At 40.2% G+C, this 25,788-nt stretch overlaps 1 protein-coding gene across 1 annotated transcript; it reads right to left on the reverse strand.

Moving 5' to 3' along the window:
- Nucleotides 1–2,280: 2,280 nt before the first annotated feature.
- Nucleotides 2,281–25,384, reverse strand: LOC135463064 (L-sorbose 1-dehydrogenase-like). Its single transcript, XM_064740384.1, has 11 exons — nt 25,330–25,384; nt 21,740–21,948; nt 20,243–20,432; nt 17,175–17,306; nt 15,800–15,921; nt 14,672–14,839; nt 13,827–13,977; nt 12,208–12,356; nt 11,366–11,543; nt 10,398–10,617; nt 2,281–2,419 (listed from the first exon to the last, which is right to left on the reverse strand). Exons 1-11 carry the CDS (start codon nt 25,382–25,384, stop codon nt 2,281–2,283), a joined length of 1,713 nt encoding a protein of 570 aa, XP_064596454.1.
- Nucleotides 25,385–25,788: the final 404 nt, after the last annotated feature.

Below are 25,788 nucleotides of genomic sequence, written 5' to 3' on the forward strand. Positions count from 1 at the left end.
AATTCGACATTCTAGGTACAGTTCTGAGTTTGGTTTCTTGTGCGCTCTCACAACCGTACCTTCCCACATTGTTCGTCATCGACTTCTAGGTCGCCGAAATGGTCAGTGCGTCAGCACGGCCTAGTGACTTAGGAACCTCTAACTTATGCTGGTTTCCTCTCCGGCCGTTTGTGAGAAGGCCTGGCAGTAACCTGCGTATGGTCGTGTTTTCCCTCAGGTTCTGTCCGGTTTCACCCTACCATAACGCTGGTCGCCGTCGTATACGTGAAATATTCTTGAGTACGGCGTTTATCGACCCCGGAGCTATCATTGTTTTTTCTTTTCTTTTGCGTATATCAATCAGTTACAGTTAGAATATATTCTTGAAGTAAACAGACAATAGGCCTATCACCCGTTACGTATGACCATTTGTTGATAATCACACTGTCATTGTTGATCAGGTGTTACTCTCTGTGCTGTAAGCCTTTTATTTTACTGATCTCTGACACACTTCTAACACTTTTCCAACTCATAATAAATTAGTGGTTCGCACTTCTCAATTATTTGAGCATTGCTAACGTCAAAAAATTTATTTCTTCAGCCATGTTGAATTTGTTATCTGCTCACAAACAAGAGAAAGGTATCCGGCGGGTGGCGTCAATTAGTTGCACCTTTTACGCGATTGTCATTTCCAGCGTATGTCATTGGATTTGTTTATTTATTTGATTGGTGTTTTACGCCATACTCAAAAATATTTCACTTATACGACAGCGGCCAGCATTATAGTGGGTGGAAACCGGGAACAGCCCGGGGGAAACCCACGACCATCCGCATGTTGCTGACAGACCTTCCCACGTACGGCGTATATCATTGGAGTTGGACATTAGAGTTTATAATAAAGTTTTTTATTATATAGCTGTAAGTGTGGTCCGATGAAAACATTCCTATCGTACCACGTCACCGCCCTGTACTTAAAATCATATTGTATACTTGAAAACAGTATTTTATTCGCATTGTACATCGCAGAGGTGGACTTAAAATCAGAAATACTGTCTGTGAAAAGTGACAAAAAGCACACCTTTAAGAACTGGTTCCTATATAGTTTAAACGATTGATGTCAATGAGTGTAATATTATTAATAATAATTATTATTTTTATTTGAAATTAATACGTTACTTTTTAATTTACATAAGCTCTTTGAATTTCTTTGGTTCTGATAATACACATTACACATGCATTCTCCAGTATGCACAACATGAGTCTAACACCCAAACCATTTTTATAGATAAATGCTAATCAAGTAGTTCAGGGAAAGTAGGCCAGTGTTGAGCCTAAGCCTAGACAATTCCACGTGCGTCACACAGGCTCCAAAGGTCAACCTTGCCTAACTGTGGCAGTAATGTCAAGCGAGCACAAATAGCGGCACGTGCGCTCTAATGACTAAGCTGAACTTTTCAACATTGGACTGACTCTCTCTGAACACGTTCTCTTTTATCCCCTATGTACGTAAACAGTTGAAATAAAATCCAGACATCAGTATATAGGAGACTACAGTTTACCATTCATTTCTGATTTTAAGCCATGTAGATCTTTCCACTGGAGTACCACGTTAAACGCAGACATAATGCTTAACAAGGGAGGATACTCTGATGCAACGTGCATCAATTGACTGTCAGAACAACGAGCATGGCAAGTAGCCAGAACAGCGAGCATGGCAAGCAGCCAGAACAACTGTTGACTTAACAGATTTTATGTCTACCGCATTCATCTGAAACAACTACTTTTGTGTTGGTTTAGTTATGCAGTGGATGCTTTATTCACATTCTGTTACAAGTCAACATTTGAACATATTAATATCTAACTTCTTCAAACCGCCATAGCATAATGTAATTATGGTGAAAACGTTATGCCTTTTGTACTGATAAATATATAATCGTATCTTTCCACGGGTTTAGTACATTTAAAACTGCTCTGGTCACGTAAAAGTCTATGGCCAGGTCTTCTCCAATTTCTGCAGCATGCAAGAGTTTATTTCAAGTTCAGAGTTTCACCCCATTTGGCTGATAAACAAATTTAGTGATACTTACTGATTCAAGTGAGTAAACTACACAACAAAAATATGATTAGTATAATGTCTCCCCCTTTAATATTCACCAATGAGAAATTTTCCAATGCCATATTCTAGTTTAATCGTGAGCCGTACACCGAGTCAACTGCTTGAAAAAGTATGGCGATCCCAGCAGGAAGTTGTTAGATGCAAGCACACGTGGGTTCGCGGAAGAGGTCGAGTATCTGATGTCTTCACCTGAAAGACATGGCTTGTTTGATCATGTCGGCCCCTTTCTCTGCTATCATGACTGTAGGAGCGTTGGTGTTTCCTGACGTAATTTCTGGCATCACTGAGGCGTCCACCACACGAAGACGATCTATCCCTTTCACCCTGTAATATAGTAAGGTTTACCATGCACAATAAGCAATATCCCTTCTCTTCCGCCACACGGAGATTTATTCTTAACAATATTTATTTATTTATTTATTTGATTGGCGTTTTACGCCGTACTCAAGAATATTTCAATTATACGACGGCGGTCAGCATTATGGTGGGTGGAAACCCAGGTTGCTGGAAGACCTTCCCACGTACGGCCGGAGAGGAAGCCAGCATGCGCTGGACTTGAACTCACAGCGACCAATAAGTAATATGTACATTAATATGTAGAATGAGTAAAGGACTGGGATCTGAGGACACATTTGCAGTATTTCAACCATGACATATCGAGAACGTAATGGAACCAGTACACGTTTGTGGATTTCGACCTGGGAATAAAAACATCCAAAATAAAAAAAAAGACAGACGCGTTTGGAGCCAGATAAGTAAAGTCATAAGTATATTACACACGCTATATCGTATAACAAAGACCCTCTTTTATACACTGAGGTAGATAAATTGTCACTACAGAAATATTACAGGTGAATGTACAGGTCAATAAACTCTAATGTCCAGCTCCAATAACATACGCCGTACGTGGGAAGGCCTGTCAGCAACATGCGGATGGTCGTGGGTTTCCCCCGGGCTCTGCCCGGTTTCCACCCACCATAATGCTGGCCGCTGTCGTATAAGTGAAATATTCTTGAGTATGGCGTAAATCACAAATCAAATCAAATTACTTTCAGGTGGTTTCTTTGGCAGCTTCAACAAAAACGTGTTTTCAAAACAGCCTATCGCTCCTCAGCCAATAAAAAAGTAGTTTTGCCAGGTCATGGCATTGTTGTTGTCAGCTAAAATTTCCCAAGAGTTAGTTGCATTTACCGGAAGTGTAAACTCTTGGATTATGTTAAGCATTTTTAACATATTAGTATTACGTACTTGGCAGCGTTACATAAAGGTTTCTTTTTTCCTTTCGTATACGACAACCTAATATTGTTTTGCTAAGAGAACGTCTGTTACAACGAGAGCCATATACTAAGTGTCAGACTTGTGTTTTGACTCACATCAAGCTTGTGTGGAAGAATGAATGAATAAATAATCAGAGTTTAACGTCACTTTAGCAATACTGTAACCGTATTGTGGCGAAACTTTGTTAAAACAATACACACAAAGTGTCAAGCATGACTTCGTAAAACCTAACCCTGCTTTTGGATTCTAGAACTGTTAGATCTAATAAATAGTACCGCGTCGGTGACCTAATGGTTTGAGCGTCCGCCTCGAAGTTGTAATACCCGGAATCAAACACGATTCGAGTCATACCAAAGGCTGTGCAAATGGCTCGATTGGCACATGAGAGGTTAGAGCAAAGAAACAGGGCAGTTTGGTCCGGTGTTAGTATACTGTGACTGGATGGGGTGTCATTTCTGGTGTCTTCGGTGTGATACTTCAGCGGCAGCAGCACTTTGGCAGCAAGGACTCGCCTAGCCACAAGGACGCAGTACATGTACATACACCTAATGACCCCTCGGCGTCATATGACTGACAAACTGTTAATTAAGACGTTAGACCCTCACGTATACATACATACATTCTAATAAATTGCAGTAAACACATCTGCATGTATCTAAATTAATTTTGCGTAATCTGTTGTGCTAGGGGTGTGTGATTTGCTACTATTTAAGCATTTACAGGAGCAGTTGAACAATATCATTTCACCGGTCACGTGTGTTCATTCGCCAATAATCAAAATGTGGCTGCTCAGGGGTTACGCCCTGTACTGAAAGTCCTGTATTATGTGTTATGTATGACTATTCAATGTTTTCATGTACTGTTAGTCTGCGGACCTTGGTGTTATATGTTATAAGCATAACAGGCCCTGTTATATATGTACAGCGCGAACCTGGCCGAAAGCACCGTGTTCAATGCTCTGTTTATTTAACTGGCTGTTCATTGGCTGTTAATTCTGTGTGTCTAAGAATAGCTGAATCCACCTGGACCGTATATAAGCCGTGTTTTCTGTGCAGAGTGGAGGTATTTTTGCTGCATCCACTGGGAGCCAGGAGAGTGTGCGACGCTCTCGTATAGAGTCCATTATGTTTATATGAGCTGGTGATGCCAGTTTCATTTGGGAGGACAGTTTTTTATGCCGGCACCGTTTGTGTACCACAGTAGTACTGATGTCTGGTTTATGTGAATTTCTGCGGAAGTCACGTTTATTGGTGTTTGGATCTTTGTTATGATTATACAGTGTGGACTGTGTAATTTGTTTAACACGCTGACCTCACCTGACCGACAAGGTCGTCAAGGACTCTAAACTGAAGTTTTCAGTTTTGCAAAGGACGTTCGTTCTGCCACAAGGTGACATTACTCTACGTCTCTGAACGGCTCGTTTGTGAGTTTCTGCGGGAGCTGACTGTTCTAAAAGTGGATTATACCTCCATGTCTGTGTTTACCCTGTGTTGTGCTCTGCGGGTGTGACGTCATTCAAAGGCTTGACTGTTCCAGTTCTGTGTAACCTGTGTACTGTGTTCGTGTTCGCTAACCTAGCGAAGTACCTGACTGGGACAATTTGTGACTTGTGTGAACTGTGTGTTTATCCCATGGTCTTTACGTTGGATTTCCTGGAATACGTTCCTTGGGATGTAAAGGTGAACTGGAAACTTGTAAAGACCGGTAATACTGATGTGTATGTTGTTGTTGTTGAACTGTTTGTAAAACTGTACGTCTCATTTATATATATAAAGCATTGTAATATTGAGTCACTGAGTCTGTTTTCTGTTGCCGTTTTCAATACCGTAAGAGAAATTGGGGGCTTGTCCGGGAACTGATTGTTTCCTTTTTGTTTTGCTATTTGAAGTTAAACACAAGTGAGAAGCGATTGCTTAATTTTAACGGTGAATGATTCAGTGGCTAAATATTTACAATGGGAGATTTTGATCCTAAACAGTTTGTTAATGCGCCCGATCAGGATGTTTTTGAGAGTTTAAAGAAGGGAGACTTGGTTAAGTTAGGGACATTTTTAGGTTTGTCCATAAAGTCTTCATGGAGGAAAAGAGATATGCAGCATACTTTGTTGAAACATTTAGTGGAGATAGGGAAGTTTGATAGTTCTGCATTATCTGATTATGAGTTCGAGGGTCAGTCTGATACCGAGCTTAAGTTTAAACAGTTTGAGTTAGAAAAGTTGAGATTGGAGAAAAAGGAAAGAGAGAAGGAGAAAGAGAGGGAACATGAGATAGAGTTAGAAAAGTTGAAAATGCAGAGAGAGAGAGAGGAGAGAGAAATGCAAGAAAGAGAGAGGGAAAGGGAATTGGAGTTTCAAATGAAAAAGTTAGAGGTTGAGAGAGGTGAGAAACCGGGTCCTTCCGGTAGACAGGATTCCGGATTTGATGTGACCAAATACATTCGGTTAGTTCCATCCTTTCAGGAAAAAGAGGTGGATAAATATTTTCTGCATTTTGAGAAAATTGCATATAGTTTGAAGTGGCCTAAAGAGTTCTGGACTATGTTATTACAGAGTGTGCTAATTGGAAAGGCCAGGGAAATTTACACTCAGTTAAGTGTAGAGAATGCTTCCAATTATGACTATGTGAAAGAGGTAATTTTGAAGGGTTATGAATTGGTGCCTGAAGCTTACCGCCAGAAATTTCGTAACTATGAAAAAGGTAGAGATCAGACATACGTTGAGTTTGGTCGAGCTAAGGAGCAGTTGTTTGATTGCTGGTGTATAGCCAAGAAAATAGGCAAGGATTTTGAAAGTTTGCGTCAGCTTGTGCTGGTAGAAGAGTTCAAGCGTTGTATTCATAATGATGTAAAGGTGTTCGTTGATGAGCAGAAGGCAAGTACACTTGAAGAGGCAGCCAGTTTAGCTGATGATTATTCCTTGACACATAAGGTTACATACACGGGTAAGCCATTTAATTCATTTACACGTAGAAATACCCAGTCACATGCAACATGTAGAGGTAGCTCTACACAGAAGAGTTCTACACCAGGCTCCAATGGTTCTACAGCTCATGGTTCACGTAGTTCAGATTGGATGGTAGTCCTCGAAATAGGGTCACTTGTAATTTTTGCAAGCGGGTAGGTCACGTGATGAATGAATGTTACAAGTTGAAAAGGATACGGGAAGCTCAGAATGAGTCTAAGCCCACAGGTCTTTGTGTTGCAATGCACAAAACATTGCCGGAAGTTACATCAGCAGTTAAAAGCAGATCTGAGTTAGCTGATACGGGATTGGATAAGATTCCCAAATGCTCTATGGATAGCTTCGCTCCGTTTATCAATTCTGGTTCAGTGTCGCTTTGAAGCGACATGTCTGCTGCTACCCCTATAAAGATATTAAGGGATACTGGGGCATCTCAGTCTCTGTTGTTGATGAATACTCTGCCCTTTTCTGAAGAGTCATACTCTGGGGTTCGTGCCCTTATTAGAGGTGTAGAGTCTAGTGACTTTGTCAGTGTTCCCCTTCATGATATTTATTTGTCATCAGATTTGATATCTGGACCTGTCAGGGTAGGCATTAAGTCTTCATTACCTTTTGAGGGTATTCATTTGTTGTTGGGAAATGACTTAGCGCATGATAAAGTTACTGTTGATCCCTTAATGGTTGATAAGCCTTCTCTGAATTCAGTCACAGAGCCAGTTGAAAGCGAGATAGCGGGTTTATATCCGTCCTGTGTTGTTACAAGAGCTATGTCTAGAAAAGTCAGTACAGACCAGGGTAGTACTGTTGATTTGAGTGAGACTTTTCTCAACAACATGTTGGATGGAGATTCTTCCAAATTAGACAGCCAGCAGGAAGTAGATACTAATTTTGTTAGTGGTGATCAGCCATTTTGTAGGACTGAGTTGATTGCTGAACAACACAGTGATCCAAGTATTTCTTGCTTGTTTAATGATGCAGCTAAAGATGGTGAATCTTTACCTGACCCATGCTACTACTATGTCAAGTCTGGCATATTGATGCGGCAATGGAGGCCTCCCGATGTTTCGTTGGAGGATGAATGGGCAGTTAAGCATCAGGTGGTTGTGCCCAAGTCTTATCGTAAAGACATACTGACCATAGCGCATGAAACGCCGTTAGCAGGTCATTTAGGTGTTAATAAGACCTATCATAAGATTCTCAGTCATTTTTATTGGCCAGGAATAAGGAAAGATGTTACTGAATTTTGCAGGTCTTGTCATGCATGTCAGTTAGTGGGGAAACCTAACCAGACAATCCCCAAGGCAGCCTTGAGGCCTATTCCTGCAATTGGTGAGCCATTTAGTAGAATCTTAATAGATTGTGTTGGTCCGCTACCTAAGACAAAGTCTGGAAATCAGTATATGTTAACCATAATGTGTACTTCAACTCGTTTCCCTGAGGCAATTCCACTAAGGAATATTACTGCCAAGACTATAATTAAGGCTTTAGTTAAGTTCTTCACCATGTTTGGTCTGCCTAAATCAGTACAGTCAGACCAGGGTTCAAATTTCATGTCTGGTGTGTTCCAACAAGTTATGCATGAGCTAGGTGTTAGCCAGTATAAATCCTCAGCTTATCACCCACAAAGTCAAGGAGCACTAGAGAGATTCCATCAGACACTGAAAAGTATGATAAGAACTTACTGCTTTGAGACAGGGAAAGATTGGGACGAGGGTGTACCTTTGTTAATGTTTGCTGTAAGAGAGTCTGTACAAGAGTCACTTGGATTTAGTCCATTTGAGCTTGTGTTTGGCCATACTGTGCGTGGTCCACTACAGTTGTTCAAGGAAAAGTTTGTGTCTAGTGATAGTGACAATGTTAACTTATTACAGTATGTGTCAAGTTTTCGTACTAAGCTCAACAGAGTATGTGAGTTAGCCAGAGAGAATCTTACAGCTTCTCAGAAGAGTATGAAAACTAAATATGACAAAGAGACAGTAACACGCAGATTTGAAGTTGGTCAGAAGGTATTGGCCTTACTTCCAGTTAGTGGTAAGCCACTTGAGGCTCGTTATTAAGAGGCTAAGTGATCTTAATTATATTATTTTCACTCCTGATCGGCGCAAATCTAGACAACTTTGTCACATTAACATGTTAAAGCCATATGTAGACAGAGATAGCACTGATCTCAATGTTGTACATCCTAGTGGAGTTGTTATCTCTTGTTTTCCAGTGCCAAGTTGTAAGAGAGAATTAAAGCGTTTTTTGGGCATGGCAGGTTATTATCGTAAGTTCTGTAGGAACTTTTCATTTTTTAGTGAGCCATTAACTCAGCTGTTAAAGAAAGGTGCTAAATTCTTGTGGTCCATTGAGTGTCAGAGATCTTTTGATAGATTAAAGGCCATGCTAAGCAGCGGCCCCATACTTGTAGCACCTGATTTTAATTTACCATTTAAGCTAGCTGTTGATGCTAGTGATATATCTGCTGGGGCAGTTTTGTTACAAGAAAATGAAACAGATCACGTTGATCACCCTGTATGTTTTTTCTCTCGCAAATTTGACAAGTGCCAGAGAAATTATTCGACAATAGAAAAGGAATGTCTGTCCTTGATTCTAGCATTACAGCATTTTGAAGTATATGTGACTTCGTCAAGTTACCCCATTGTTGTGTATACAGATCACAATCCCTTAACCTTCTTGCACAAACTAAAAGGTAAAAACCGAAGATTGTTACGGTGGAGTTTGCTTTTGCAAGAATTTAATCTAGAGATTAGACACATAAAAGGGAAAGATAATGTGATTGCTGATTGTTTGTCACGTGTCTAGTTGGTTTTCTGCAGCTTTGTTTTATAGACTGTGGTAAACGTTATTATTATTCATAATTATGAATATGTTAAAGAAAGTTTTATGCAAAACTTTCTTTCCCTGAAGGGTGGGGGTGTTATGTATGACTATTCAATGTTATCATGTACTGTTAGTCTGCGGACCTTGGTGTTATATGTTATAAGCATAACAGGCCCTGTTATATATGTACAGCGCGAACCTGGCCGAAAGCACCGTGTTCAATGCTCTGTTTATTTAACTGGCTGTTCATTGGCTGTTAATTCTGTGTGTCTAAGAATAGTTGAATCCACCTGGACCGTATATAAGCCGTGTTTTCTGTGCAGAGTGGAGGTATTTTTGCTGCATCCACTGGGAGCCAGGAGAGTGTGCGACGCTCTTGTATAGAGTCCATTATGTTTATATGAGCTGGTGATGCCAGTTTCATTTGGGAGGACAGTTTTTTATGCCGGCACCGTTTGTGTACCACAGTAGTACTGATGTCTGGTTTATGTGAATTTCTGCGGAAGTCACGTTTATTGGTGTTTGGATCTTTAGTATGATTATACAGTGTGGACTGTGTAATTTGTTTAACACGCTGACCTCACCTGACCGACAAGGTCGTCAAGGACTCTAAACTGAAGTTTTCAGTTTTGCAAAGGACGTTCGTTCTGCCACAAGGTGACATTACTCTACGTCTCTGAACGGCTCGTTTGTGAGTTTCTGCGGGAGCTGACTGTTCTAAAAGTGGATTATACCTCCATGTCTGTGTTTACCCTGTGTTGTGCTCTGCGGGTGTGACGTCATTCAAAGGCTTGACTGTTCCAGTTCTGTGTAACCTGTGTACTGTGTTCGTGTTCGCTAACCTAGCGAAGTACCTGACTGGGACAATTTGTGACTTGTGTGAACTGTGTGTTTATCCCATGGTCTTTACGTTGGATTTCCTGGAATACGTTCCTTGGGATGTAAAGGTGAACTGGAAACTTGTAAAGACCGGTAATACTGATGTGTATGTTGTTGTTGTTGTTGAACTGTTTGTAAAACTGTACGTCTCATTTATATATATAAAGCATTGTAATATTGAGTCACTGAGTCTGTTTTCTGTTGCCGTTTTCAATACCGTAACATATGTCACTATTTTCTTTCAAGATGTACTGCACCGAATGGAATAAATATGTGGCATATTTTTATCTCATTTTGTTCCAATCTACATTGGAAATATTTTTTCTGTGGGAAATAAAAAAAATAAAAATGACGATGAGGCACCTTAATTGTGGGTCCGTGACCGTTCTCGGGTCGTCTGCTCTCCCCATCCTACACGTGCCTACCACGTGATATACCGTCTGCGTCAGAGATCTCACGTATTCTTCCCAATACTCATCCGTGTACGGCGTTCCTCTGTAGCCAGGTAAGATCCGATTGTGGAATGTTGGCCCTAGAGAGGAATAGGCCTTGGTCTTTCCCAGCTGCATGCAGACTTTTATTCCTGAATACGCAAGCAAATGGAAATTAAAACAGAGTTAAGGCCAAAGATCACATTAGATAAACTGTGTTTATTTCAGAAACGTATGTGGCCGGTAGAATAATCATGAATAGTGATATACTAGAGTAAGTCTCACGCCTTTTAGAAGGTCCACTGTCGTTTTACAGAACCAAGAACAAGTTTATTGACAAAAATGCTATAATTGAGAATATTTAAGCTGAAGGTGAGACCGCTGTAAATTAAATGTTATAATAACAGTATCACGCATCATTAAGCTACTGCTGAACTTGAAAAAGATTTTCAATACTACTGCGCAATCGGATGCTGTTTAAGGGAAGATACCTCATTGATATAACTCTATCCAGATGGCGCTATACCTATCTTGGTCATCATCAAATGTGTTGATCACACAGTATTGGAGTAATCCTACAATACTGTCGTCTTAAATGTTGTAATTTAATGTAATTCTGTTTCAGCCAAAGTGCTGGGGGATTCTACTATTACAGCATTTACATGAACAGTCACAATTAAACCCTAACTGAATTGAAAACTGAATGGAGAATCTATGCTTCGAAACGCATTTCACCGGTGATAGGTGCGGCCATTTGTCAACTATTTTACTCCTGTTTAACTCTCCATGGTGCAGCATTTTTACATTTTGCCATTCAAAACACTATCCTATTTTACTTAAAGAAAGACATGCTGCTGTGGACATCTTTGTTTCAAGTTCAAAATACATCCTTAGACGTACCTTCAACCAGGGTCTTGACATCATCCGGGTGACTCAGATAATTTGGGTCTATTAACGGATAGTCGTGAGGATTGGCACTGCGCAGGCGCACTGAACCTCGACTCTTGGGGTGGCTCAACCTTGGCATGAAGCAAAACCCATGTTTTCCTTCTCGGTTTCCGAATAGTGCTTGCCAGTACTGAAACCCCAAATTATTCCCACTGAATAAAGTTTTTAAAGGCATTGAGGTGTAAACCGTCAGCCAAGTTGTAAGTATTACATACTTTCCATATTCCTTTTCTATGAGTAGCGACGCATTTTCACAGGGCGAAACATCAAATTGCTAGTCGACCAATGAAATATGAATGTTGGATTTGACAAATGGGATTAATGGTTACAAAGCGGAACAAAATCGCTACTGATTGGTTACAAAGTGGAACATTATTGGTTACAAAGTGGAACTGATTGATGTCTGTACGCAATACATCACTTGGTACTTTAGGTTCCTGTCTCATTTAGTAGATCCCAAATGACATCAGCTTTGCGTGATCGGTAAGTCGAGGCTATGGTAAATTACGAGTACTGTGCTGTACATGAAGTATATGTGCACTCTTAAGCGCCCAAGCAATACTCATCTTGTGCTCTACCGTTATTTTGTCATTAACAATTTTGTTTGTCCCTCTATAGACCCCGTTTGGTATTTTGTGCAAACTAAGACATTGTTCTCAGTTAGTTACATGAAGTGCAGTTCTGGGTGTAAACCATGTTGTTCACGTTCTCGATAGCTACTGTGGCCCAGCGTATTTATCACATGAATCAGGAAAGGCCTAATTTGCTTCTGTGTGAAGGACAGATTCCAGTACCTGATCCAGCATACCGGAATTCTTCTTCCAGGCGGGGGACAGTAGCCCGGACAGCTGGTGAATCTGGATATCTGGATTAGGGTTGTCCGGGTGTTGACGCTGTGTCCGGACGTATGCGGCTCCCTCACATACACATGTGGCGATAGGACCTAGCAGTACAGAACAGGACAAAGGACATCACTCAGTATCTGCATGTACATAGACAGCAACAAGTTATTGTTGTACAAACTGGTGTGTGAACATTTTTCCACCAAACGCCTTTGCTCCGAGGTTAAGCTTTACAATGAGTATAATTCCTTGTTAAGTAAATGCGGACAGCCTGCACGATCACTGGCACCCTGCTTAATAGTTGTATATATATTGTATATATATATATATATATATATATATATATATATATATATATATATATACTGCAGCTGACAGTAATGCAATTTTTGATGATAGGTGCGTTAAATTCGCTACTATTTAAGCGTTTACTCGAACAGTAAGAATAAAATACTACATGTATAACAGTAAATCCACAGCAGCGACGAAAGATGTGATAGTTGGCAAATGGACACACATAAGCGGTCAAATAGGGTTTTTTTCTCACTGTTCATGTTAATGCACAAATAGCACCAAATTACACAGCCCCTAGTACCATGACAAACAGATTTAGGTAAAAATTCAGTGATGTTTATAACTTCAATGTATTAGACGTCAGTGGTCAGTTCCTCAAAATACTGTGTTGTCATCATATCTATTATACTAAATAATACTAAAACTCTATCTGAGGTAAATAGACAAGATAATTTAAGACATACAACATAAAGAGAAAAACCAGTGCAGCGTCGACAGTGCGAAAGCTGGCAAACGCTCACATGATACCGGTGAAACATACTTTCATCAACCTACCCCATTCAGGGCGTCATTCTCACTGTTCACGTAAATGTGTAAATAGTAGCAAATTAAACAGCTCCTAGCACCATGGCGCAGCAGAAGCAGGCAAAAAATGCAGTGATGTTAATTGCAATATATCACTGATTTAGAAAATGCTGTGTTGTCATCACATTTAACGTACAATCAAAACAATGCAAGGAGGTCGTATTTCACCGGTTACGTCATTTGCTAACTATCAAATTGTCGTCGCTACTCTGTTTTAACTCGTATTAGAACAGCTACAGTCAAAGAGCAACTAAGATACCTTCTCGGGAATAGACAACCTATACACTAAAACGGTACACGAGTTGAATGCTGATTTCGTCCATTTACCTAAAACACCGCTTGCGTCTGTCCAGCGTCATTGAAAACTGTTGTCTGCTTCTTTGCAAGAGTCCGTCCTAATTTTGACATAATATACTTTCTTGCTTCTTTATTGGTTTTGTATTAAACGTCGATTTGGGAATTGGCCCTATACCATTATTGACCCAGAACGTTGATATTGGTTGGCTTGTATACGAATGTCTGTTTTGATGCATAAATAACAAACTGGTTAGTTTTGTGTTGTATGGTGTGCATATGTTGATTACTGTGTTACCAATACTGACAACAATGTGCAAATCTAACCTGCAAATTTAGTGATGGTCAGTGCCCAGATTGCAAACAACGATGACAAGTGAATGATCTGAGAACCTAACCTTTGAGGCTTGAGTTGTAGAGCTGCTGGTTCTCCTTGGAGAATACCTCGTCACCAGGAATGTACGGACCGTCCGTCTCAAACTCTATCCCGAAAACCATGACGTGATCCTGAAGTCCATCTCCTACAGGCAAAGAAGCCACCACAGGGATCTGAAGACACCCGAATTTTATGAGTAGTAATGAAATGTCATATATTTGATGTATGTATTTATCTGATTGGTGTTTTCCGCCGGACGCAAGAATATTACACTGTGGAAAGAAACCAAATAAGCGGCCCTATGGGAAATCCAAGGCCTTACGCGGCTTACTGGCAGACCGTCACACGTACGACTGGAACAAATTGTCAAGTCTCTTGTTTGTGATTTTTTTCAGTTATACATTGATAGGCGTTGTTTATGGCAAGCCATGCAGTAATTTATCCTTGTTAAAACCTGTTTACATTCCATTTTCGGTATTATATAAGTGTTACATAAGCTAAAGAGTCACGCCCTTTACATTAATCTGGTTCAAGGTGTTTGATAATGACATACACCAGATCGTGGAACATTGTGAACGTGCTCAGGACATTTTCTAAATTACTTTCATCCCGGACATATTTCAATCAATTGGTTTTTTGTGAATGAGTGGAGTGATTCTCAAAGCAGACTCCAGTAATAATTGTATTAGACATTTTTAGTAGTAAATCATTATACATAACTTTGATCTTTCCCACCCTCAGCTTCCAGCTTATGCTTCATCCGTCTGACTTATTTTCTTGAGAAACAAAAACATATAACAGCAAGCGTCCACACCCACGATTTGAACCGCCACAGACGTTCCCATTCCAGATTCATTCACTATTTACCCCCAACGATTCCAGGTGCTTCTCTGGGCCAATCCCTGACAACATAAGAAGCTGGGCGGAGCCTATAGTTCCAGCGCTGAGAACAACCTCTTGATTGGCTTGTACTGTGTGATGGACGTCACTGCGGACAAATTCAACGCCAGTAGCGACCTTGTTTTCAATGATAACCTGTGGAAACAATTTCAGTGGGCGTTGCTTAATGACATGAGTGACGTCTTATCTCCGCAATACATAGCCTGCTATACAACAAGACGAACCGGTCCTATAAGGTTCTACATGTCTACTTTGTATGGACCTGTATAATGATTATTGAACGGAGGATCTACGGCGCTTTCTATGTATGTATGTAAGGACGCTTAACCTGGAGATAGGGGCTGTATAAAAAAACAGGAATGCAGTTTGAATATCACCGCTGTGTTTATATGAACATTTGAAATAAAATCATAACCGAGAAACTTTGATAACTTGTATGTATGCTTGGGGTTTGACCTCGTACATAACAATTCTTCAGTCATATGAGTACGAGGAGTCATTAGGTGTATACATATACTGTGTCTTCTTGAGGCAGTTGTCCATGCCGCCAAGGTGCTGCTGCCACTAATGTCTCACACCTAAGACACCAAACATTACACCACATCCAGTCAAATTATACTGACACCGGGCCGACCAGTCCTGTTTCCTTGCTTTAACCTCTCAATGCTGGTTGCCAAACGAGGCTGCAAACAAGTACCAGTTTTAAAGTCTTTCGTACAACCCGACCTGGGTTTGATGCCGAGGTCTCACGACTTCGAGGAGGACGCTCTATCTATTTGGCCACGGACGCGTTACCTTTTATAATTTGTTTTGCTTTATATTAGGATATGGTGTATAATACAAACATGGGCCTTTTAATGTTTAAACATAAAGTAGCGTATACCAAATATTTGATTTGAAGCATCGGACATTACACGTGTATGCCTTTTAGACATTATTGGAAATTGTTGACTATCCCCTATCTTCCGTTAAAATTGTATATTTTAGATGTTTCATGTTGCTATTAATGAAGCTGGTCTTTAGGAATTTCACTATGGATATTATTCTAACTGTTGACAGTCTGAACTGTGACATGGAATCTTCCCTTACTCTCACCTTCGTCACATGACAGTGCGTGACTATATCCAAATTACTTCTGTTCATGGCGGGACGTAAGAACGCCTGTGCAGTGTGACCTCGTCTGCCGTTGCACACATTCATTTGAAGCACCATAAACCCTATAACGAAAACGCAAAAATACAAAATATTGTTTTCTTGTAGAATTTATTGCCTAACACATTAAAGGAAATTCTTTTAAGTTGTTCGCATGAGCAATGCCGATGTACATGTATTTATTTATCTATTTATTTATTTATTAGATATGCGTTTAACGACGTATACTCACACTATTTGACTTCTACGACGGTGGCCAGCATTACTGTGGGAGTAAACCGAGGAGAACCCAGGGAAAACCCAAAGCCTTCCGCAAGTTACTGGCAGGCCTTTCCAGGTACGCCTGGGGAGGGAGCCAGCTTGAGCTGGACTTGAACTCGCATCAGTCGAATTGGTGAGTGAGTCACATTTAGTCATATAGTCACATTGCCAGTATAACACAACCCTCCTGTTTTTGCGTTGTACATGCATCGTGTAACAGCTATATAAAACTAGGTTCTACTCTACTGTGCGTTTGTACGTAGTGTGTTATATTCAGTCATTCGTCAGTGTTGAACGTCGTAAGGGGCTTATCAGGTAAAATGCTTTTCTCGGCATTTCAACAATCAAATAACTATAATTATAATTAAGATCCCACATGGCTGCGAGTTCAAAGGGTCGTGTGGGTTTCTTTGTGTAGTGTATTGAATGAATGACCCTTCTTTTACATCGTACAGGGCCACCGTGGCCGAGGGCACTAGCACACCAACACGGCGCACTGACCCAGGAGCTTCCCACCAATGTGGTCGTTGTGAGTTCAAGACCAGCTCATACTGGATTCTTCCCCGGCCGTACGTTGGAAGATCTGCCAGCAACATGCGGACGTTCGTAGGTTTCCCCCGCGATGTGCCCGGTTTTCTCCCACCATAAAATGCTGGCCGGGGTCGTACAAGTAAAATATTCTCCATGTACACCATTCAAATAAACAAATAAATTTTTGTATTGTGTACTGTTTCTGGGCTAACCTTGTGTGCTTTTTTGTATCGTGTTTGACGTGCAGGCTCTTGCGCTTTGTATGTTGTTTGGCCTTATAGACTCCCTTCCGTTTCTTTAAATCATTTATATAGCACTAGTCTTGTTGGGTTTTCTTTGTTTTCTCTGTATTCCTACAAAACCCCTTGCATTTCTCTGTGTCCTTTTTTGCCACATCTTTTTATTCTTTATTACCTGTAGTCTTTGTTGCGTTTCTTAGTATCATATTACATGAAAAATCACTTTAATCTCTCGACATGGTCTGTTATTGATATGCTCCGTTGCGTTCATTTGTAACATGCTTTACCTATAGGCTCTCGTCCACTGTTATCCGTTCTTTTGTATCCCAGCTCCTCTCCTGCTTTCAGGAACATATCCGCCAGGACGGAAAACTTGGACTCAGCAACAGACAACGGTCCGCCCACTGCTCGTACACCATCTATGTTAAAACAGGAAGTCGAAGTTCTTTTAACAGTGCAGGGGTGTCACGTATCAAATGCTAGTTCATCCCACGTCAAAACGTCCATTTTTAGCCGGAGCGGTAGATCCAGGATTAATTCTAGGTCGAGTCACACCTAAGACTTGTTTTCACACCTAAGGAAGTTGTAACTTCCTCGCTTGGTGTTCAACATAAAGGGGATAGTGCAACGACTGGTTGACCCGTATAACGGCTCGGTCGGGTCGGCTTACTTGCCTTCCGTAAGTCGTCTCAGTGATGCAGCACTAGATAAAGGAGCTGTGTAAATCCGTCCTGCGACAAGGAGACACATGACATAAAAAAAACCCTAAGGATTCCTTCGTCGTCATATGAAAAACTGAAAAAACTGAGTACGACCTTAAAACCCAAGCACTCACTCACTCCATGTTTAGAGCAGAAGACCAGATGTGAGTTCCGTTTTAAGTCATGCCAAAAGATTCAAATGAACCACATTGTTGCTATTTCCATGAATGGTCACTCTAGTTTAGCACAGTGTTGAGTGTCATAAACGTCGTTTTGGGAACTGACCTTGGGACTAATGACCTGGAACGTCCTTAATGGTTGGTATACGAATGTCTGTTTAGACGCATGGATATTTGACGTCTTCTGCATTTAAATGCTGTGAAGCAGCAATATCAGTATGTTGGCAAATAATATAAAATACTACAGCATAGCGAATGAGCCGGAGTAGCGACTGATGATAATGTGACAGGTAGCAAATGGCCACACATAACTGATGAAATACAGCCTATGTTCACAGCCCTGACAGCATGGCCGTCATTAACTTACGTGCTTACTTACAAAGTAACAACATGGACTGGCCCTCTGCCACCATGGGTTACGCAGAAGTAGGTAAGAAACTGCAGTGATCTTACTTAGTAAATCATTAGAGTGGTGGAAACTGCAGTGTTGTGGTCAAGGCCGTTTGTGATACAAAAAAAAAATAAAATAGATTTATTTGTGAGAATCGCCAATCCTACGATAGAAGCATGAAAAAATGTGAAGAAATTTCCACACGTTCGTTCAAGTAAATACTCAGTGTAAGTGCGTTTAGCGAAATAGACCGTGTGATATTATGAAATGTTAGCATCCATTCGTCATGTTTTGTTCACAGTTTTGTTAGGATGATTATGCATTGAATAAAAACTGTAATTATATTTAGAGTTTTGCTTTCATGTATTATCCTTTCAGTTTTATATCGCGAAAGGTTATAAAACGCGCATGCGCTATTTTGAAGATCGTAACGATAAATGGCACATACCGGTTAGTGCCTTGACTGCCTATAATAGCATACGTTGCTTAAAAATTTCCATCTTGTAAATTAACCCACATGCATGTATTTAACACCTGCCAATTACATTTAGGCTTGCCTGAAGGCTATCAAACATCTGAGTAATCAAAACGGTGGAAATAACCGGTGGACTACCGATAACGTGAAAGTTATATCAGACTGGGGGGACATGCCATTTGACCTTGACCCCTTATGTGGCTGCAGAATGGTTGCTCTATTCAACCACCTGTAAGCTATTAACCTTATTATACGACGATTTTCAGGGAATTTTGTGCAATCGGCTCTTAATTACCTTTTCTATGTGATAAACATTTGGATAAAATTTTGAAAAAAATCGGGAAAAGGTTGATAGAAAGGTGAGTGTGTGTTTTTCAAACTCACAACGTTGGCCAGGCGCTGTGCAACATTCACGTTGATTGCTGGGAGTGAGTGAGTGCCTGGGGTCTAACGTCGCACTTAACAATTTTTCAGTCATATGACGACGAAGGAATCCTTAGAGTGCATGTAATGTGCCTCTTTGTTGCAGGACGGATTTCCATCGCTCTTTTATCTGTTGCTGCTTCACTGAGAAGCTTTACCGAATGCAAGTAAGCAGCCCCGCCCGAGTCATTATACTGATACGGGTCAACCAGTCGTTGCACTATTCCCTTCATGCTGAACGCCAAGCGAGGAAGTTACAACTTCCTCTTTTAAAGTCTTTGGTGTGACTCGACCCAGGATTGACTCTGGATCTACCGCTCCTGAACCGAACGTTCTACCAACTGTGCTATCGTGGCCGGTAGAAAACAATGAGCTGTTGCTTAGAAATAATTCTGGATGAAGACTAATTGACGCCTAATTTTACGTTATTTTTCATACAGCCTCTTTAAGTAGTCAGCATTTTTGTTTAAGCACATGCTAAAACGTTTCAGCATCTAGTCTTTTGCTGTCTAATCTTTTCGCTCTGCTTTTGTTCATTTATAATCAGCCTTTGTCTTGTTTGTTTTTGCTTACACAACTTTTTTCTTACTGTTGTAGGGTTAAAAAATTATTTATCTGTTGCCGAATCCTTCGTCACACACAGAATAACTGAGAGGCCCTTTGTGTGTAGAGAGGACTGGTCATTAGTTACAAAAATAGTTAGGCAGAGCAATGGAACCGTGTCACAGCCCTTGGGCTCTAGTCTAATTATTTAAATGGTGTTTTACGCTGTACTCAAGAATATTTTACTTATGTTACAGCGGTCAGCAATGTGGTGGAATGAAAGCAAGCAGAGCCTGGGGGAAATCCACCACTATTATACTTCAAAGGTTGTACTCTCTACTGCGATTTCTTAGTCTCCATTTCGACTGTCTTGTAGAATCAGTTTCGTGGAAATCGTCTGCAGAGAATATTTGATGAGGAGAAACAGGTCTATGAGTTTACCGTTTGGGCCTCATTATCTCAGATCCTTTGTTATTCGTATCCAGATATTGCCGTTTTGGATGCACCTTTAATGAGAAGGTTAGTCAGGTACCTGCCCAAGGTCAGTGGTTTACTCCGATACTATAGTTTCTTTCCACCCATAACCCTGATCGCCAAGGTGTGCTAAGCAAACAAACACATAAGCTTTTTCTACCTGGCTCACCTTTCTTGATCAGCTCGGGGATAAGACAGTTCTCCGACTTCAAAAAGTAAGGCAAAATCTGCTCGTATCCCCAACCCTCACATCCTAGCTCTTCCCAACGTTGGTAGTCGAACGGCGTGCCGCGGTTATGAACCATGTAGTTCAGACTTCCGCTTCCGCCCAACACCTTACCGCGGGCAGTGGGCATTTGCTGAAACATACGCGGAGGAAATGTGGAAATAAAGAAGTATGTGATGTCGACATTTGATATACAGAAACCTTGAGTGTTTACATTTGATGGGCCAACTTAGCTTTGGTATCAAAGAGTTGCGAACTTTGTTAATAACGGCCATTCACAAGCACACAGCTCACCATCAACGATAAAAAATTCCCCTCGTGTAATTGTCGTTTACATGTGTGCAAAGCCTCAGCTCAGTGCATACAGTGCTTCTTACGATACCACCCATAACATTAACATTGACTCTAATACACAGTTCACTAAATCATATAGTTTGTAATTCCGTGTGGAGGAAAGCAGTTTACCGTAGCCAGCCCAGAAATTTACTATACCTGCACGAATAATCTAAAGTGAACAGGCGAGCAGTCAGGTATATCCAGCGAAGCAGTCTACCATAGCCAGGTCAGTGGAGGAAATAGGTGGGCAGTCTACTGTAACCAGGTTAATTTAACAGAAACGGGCGAAGCGGTCCTAGGTTGTGAGTGAGACGTGGTGTAATAAGTTGGACGTCATCTATTTCTTTCTTTTTGGCGTGCTTTTAACAGACTGTATCGGCCATGTTTTTGGATTCCCAATATAAGAGAAACTTAAGGCACCGTACCGCTTTAGTCGTACTGTACGCTCTGTATAACAAAAATCTAAACAAGGGTCGTTTGACGTAACAGCGAAAAATGTTTTCTCTTTTCGGTAACTCACCGGGTTGGTTAAAAATGAGAATTTGCAAGGCTGAACTAATCACTTGTCGCCGCTTTCGTGTTTCTCGAGGTGGAACATTTTGCTTACATTGGACTGTGATTTCTCGGTTGTACGACGTCACAAAAAGAAAAAGCTACCGCTTTTTTTAAAAATTACATGGTATTTATTTATTTTATTTAATTGTTTTTTTACGCCGTACTCAAGAATATTTCACTTATATGACGGCGGTCAGTATTATGGTGGATGGAAACCGGGCAGAGCCCCGGGGGAAACCCACGACAACCCGCAGGTTGCTGCAAGACCTTCCCACATACGGCTGGAGAGGAAGCCAGCATGAGCTGGACTTGAACTCACAACGACCGCATTGGTGAGAGACTGCTGGGTCATTACGCTGCGCTAGCGCGCTAACTAACTGAGCCACGGAGGCCCCCGAAATTACACGGTAGTGGAATAATCAATATATATATATATATATATATATATATATATATATATATATATATATATATATATATATATATATATATATATATATATATATATATATTGGGTCTAGTCTTACCTTTTCTTCTAAAGCTTCTTACCTGGTTTTTCAAACCCTTACAGGCGTGTTTTTGAGGAACAGTTTTATAATTCCAATCGTATACTGTCTTTTGTAAGGTGCTGCATTTCGCCGGGATGTGGATTTCTGGGAATTCGGTGTCGTCATATCCGGCCTCCAGAAGCAGAACGGTTACTGACTGGTCCTCGGAAAGTCGGTTAGCCAATACACAACCAGCTGTCCCGCCACCCACTGCGGAGCAAATAATGAAACAAAATAATCTTGCTCTACTCACACTCCAGATTTAAACAATATCGTCTCTGCGTCGAAAGAGGCATTCGTATACTACTCCTCAAGCAAAATGGACGTTCCAAGTCAATAATCGCAGGGCCAAATCCTAAAACGACATTAAAGGCAAACCACCAAAGAACCAAGAATGTATATTAAGTACAAAATTAGGATGGAATCATGCAAAAGGTGGATGATTTGAGTGCTGGCCTCAATCGCCTAGAGCATACCTTTCACTTTTACAACGTCACTGAAAACTGTTGACTGCTTTGCACAATTCCCTCTTAGTTCCGTATTTTTATATACGCTCTTAGTTCTGTGATAGTTTTGTAAGACGTTTTGGGAATTGACCTTGCGATTATTGATCTGAATCGTTCATATTCGTTGACGGCTGGTATGCGAATGTCTGTCTCGACCTACATCATCACCAAGGTAGAAGCTGTGAGAAGTGCTACTCATGCTGGCTTCCTCCTAACACTATAATGCTGGCCTTCTTCACTGTGAATACAACGTAAATCACCAATCAAATAAGTAAAATAAATTTGATATGATCAATGTCTAGGATAAGACTGCCAGGGAACCTGTAAGGCTTGGCAAGTGTAGGAGTTTGACTCACACACTCATATAGCTGAAGGCTGTGACTAACCTCCACCAATAAGAGAGTTTCCAGTTCGAACTCTTTTGTCGTTAAAGGTTAATATAGTCCTTTTGTATCATTTGACATGTCAAATATGTTGGACAGCATTTTTTGACATTGATTTGGAGATCAACAATCTCATCATTTTCTGGATCTTCAGAAACTTCTTCAGATCGCAAAGTCTCAGTTGCTCACTTCTTTCTATTTTTCGCATATAAATAACTTCTTCGGAAACCTTTTCCCAGTGCCTACCTTATAGTATATGTAACAAACATTCGTATGCCAGCCGTGAACTAGTAAGGCCGTTCCAGGTCAATATTAGCAAGATCAATTCCAAAACACAAACCACCAAAGAACTGAAAAAGTATATAAAGTATAAAAAAGATGCAGTCACGAAAAGAGAAGAACCTAACATATTTTTAATGATGTTGGAAAGGCCTAAATTAGAGCGGCGATCAAACCATTAAAAAACTTTCTGAATGTTTTAATTGAGAAAAGACATTTTCCCTTCTGCAGCAAATCATACATTAATTAGCACCTTGCATGAACAGTAGTCTCTACTCTGATTATATGTGAAATCATAGTCCCTGCTCTGATTATATGTGAAATCATAGTCTCTTCTCTGATTATATGTGAAATCAAAGTCACTTCCCTGATTATATGTGGAACCATAGTCCCTTCTCTGATTACATGTGAAATCGTAGTCCCTGCTCTGATTATATGTGAAATCGTAGTCACTTCTCTGATTACATGTGGAATCATAGTCCCTTCTCTGATTATATGTGAAACCGTAATCCCTGCTCTGATTATATGTGAAATCGTAGTCCATGCTCTGATTATATGTAAAATCACAGTCCCTTCTCTGATAATATGTGAAATCGTAGTCCCTGCTCTGATTATATGTGAAATTATAGTCTCTTCTCTGATTATATGTGCAATCGTAGTCCCTTCTCTGATTATATGTGAAACCGTAATCCCTGCTCTGATTATATGTGAAATCGTAGTCCATGCTCTGATTATATGTAAAATCACAGTCCCTTCTCTGATAATATGTGAAGTCGTAGTCCCTGCTCTGATTATATGTGAAATTATAGTCTCTTCTCTGATTATATGTGCAATCGTAGTCCCTTCTCTGATTATATGTGAAATCATAGTCACTTCTCTGATTACATATGAAATCGTAATCTCTTCTCTGATTATACGTGAAATCATAGTCCCTGCTCTGATTATATGTGAAATCATAGTCTCTTCTCTGATTATATGTGAAATCATAGTCCCTTCTCTGATTATATGTGGAATCATAGTCACTTCTCTGATCATATGTGCAATCGTAGTCCTTTCTCTGATTATATATGAAATTGTTATCCCTTCTCTGGTTATATGTGAAATCATAGTCTCTTCTCTCATAATATGTAAAATCATAGTTCCTTCTATGAATATATGTGAAATCGTATTTTTTTCTCTGATTATACGTGAGATCGTAGTCACTGCAACAAGGAGGCACATTACACGTACATGCACTCTAAGGATTCCTTCGTCGTCATATGACTGAAAAGTTGTTGAGTACGACGTTAAACCCCAAGCACTCACTCACTCATTCACTTCTCTGATTATATGTGAAATCATAGTCCCTTCTCTGATTATATGTGAAATCATAGTCCCTTCTCTGATTATATGTGAAATCGTAGTCCCTTCTCTGATTATATGTGAAATCGATGTCCCTTCTCTGATTATATGTGAATTCGAAGTCTCCTCTCTGATAATATGTGAAATCATAGTCACTTCTCTGATTATATGTAAAATCGTATTTTTTTCCCTGATTATATGTGAAATCGTAGTCACTTCTCTGATTATATGTGAAATCACAGTCTCTTCTCTGACTATATATGAAATCATAGTCCCTTTTCTGATTATATGTGAAATCATAGTCACTTCTCTGATTATATGTGAAATCGTAGTCCCTTCTCTGATTATATGTGAAATCATAGTCCCTTCTCTGATAATATGTGAAATCATAGTCACTTCTCTGATTATATGTGAAATCATAGTCTCTTCTCTGATTATATGTGAAATCATAGTCACTTCTCTGATTATATGTGAAATCGTAGTCTCTTCTTTGATTATATGTGAAATCATTGTCCCTTCTCTGATTATGTGTGAAATCATAGTCCCTTTTCTGATTATATGTGAAATCGTAGTATCTTCTCTGATTATATGTGAAATCATAGTCTCTTCTCTGATTATATGTGAAATCATTACAATAATGTTACCTTTCCTGATTTGCAAAAGGGAGTATGTGTTTTTGCAATTTAAAATTTGTGAAAATATGAAATATGTAACACAAATTTTCACTGTACGCTGGGACAAAAGTTAATTTATGAGCGTCTATCGTTGAACAGACTATTTGGGGATCGGACGAGGTTTCCTTAAGACACTGTCGTGCTCTCTTCGAACTACTATTCAAAGCGAAGTTGTATCACAGGCAAAGGTAATACACAAGCCAGCTGAACGCGTTATTCGTTTGTCAATAAGCCAGACGAAAGAATAGGTCGGCACCGACACAAACAAGGTACTACCACACATGCACAACCCTGGAAAGCAAATAAAAATCACGGAAAACTAAAGCTAAGGAAGTATATAAAGTACGAAATTAGGTCAGATTCCTGCAAAACGAAGTAATCAGTGTTCACCTGCATTACATGACTCACCTATCACATAATCATAAGCAGGTAAAACTTTCTCGGCGATCTTCGTCCGCTCCATTTCGGTTACTGCCATGTCACTACAACATGTACCCAAGGGTCAACAGTTCACTTATACTGGGCATGCTGGTCCTAAGGCAATACAATAACAAGTGACCTATCGCTGACGTCGATATCTCAGGCGCGATGTTGTGATAAAATTCGAACATAGCAATTTACCACCTGACTTTTATGTGGGATAACGGACAAGTTGAAATGGTGAGTAAACTCAGGAGGGGTGAGGTGAGGCTGGGCGTGTCATCTGAATTAAGCGATCATCTCGGCATCTTGCATAGCCTATAAAATATTATGTTTATTTATTTGTTTATATATTTAGCTGGTTGGAGTTTTACACCATATTCAAGAATATTTCACATATACGACGGCGTCCAGCACTATTGTGGGATGAAACCGGACAGAGCCCGG

This window comes from Liolophura sinensis, chromosome 2 (assembly GCF_032854445.1).
Source record: "Liolophura sinensis isolate JHLJ2023 chromosome 2, CUHK_Ljap_v2, whole genome shotgun sequence".
NCBI classification, from domain to species: domain Eukaryota; kingdom Metazoa; phylum Mollusca; class Polyplacophora; order Chitonida; family Chitonidae; genus Liolophura; species Liolophura sinensis.

What these genes read in the sequence shown, in the direction of transcription:
- LOC135463064 (XM_064740384.1), bottom strand. Translation starts at nt 25,384, where the DNA reads ATGGAGCGGACGAAGATCGCCGAGAAAGTTTTACCTGCTTATGATTAT. An exon ending in CCCCGAGCTGATCAAGAAAG is followed by an intron (nt 17,307 to 20,242) that starts GTGAGCCAGGTA and finishes GTTTTAACATAG; the next exon opens with ATGGTGTACGAGCAGTGGGC. An exon ending in GTCACGGACCCACAATTAAG is followed by an intron (nt 2,420 to 10,397) that starts GTGCCTCATCGT and finishes ACTATATTACAG; the next exon opens with GGTGAAAGGGATAGATCGTC.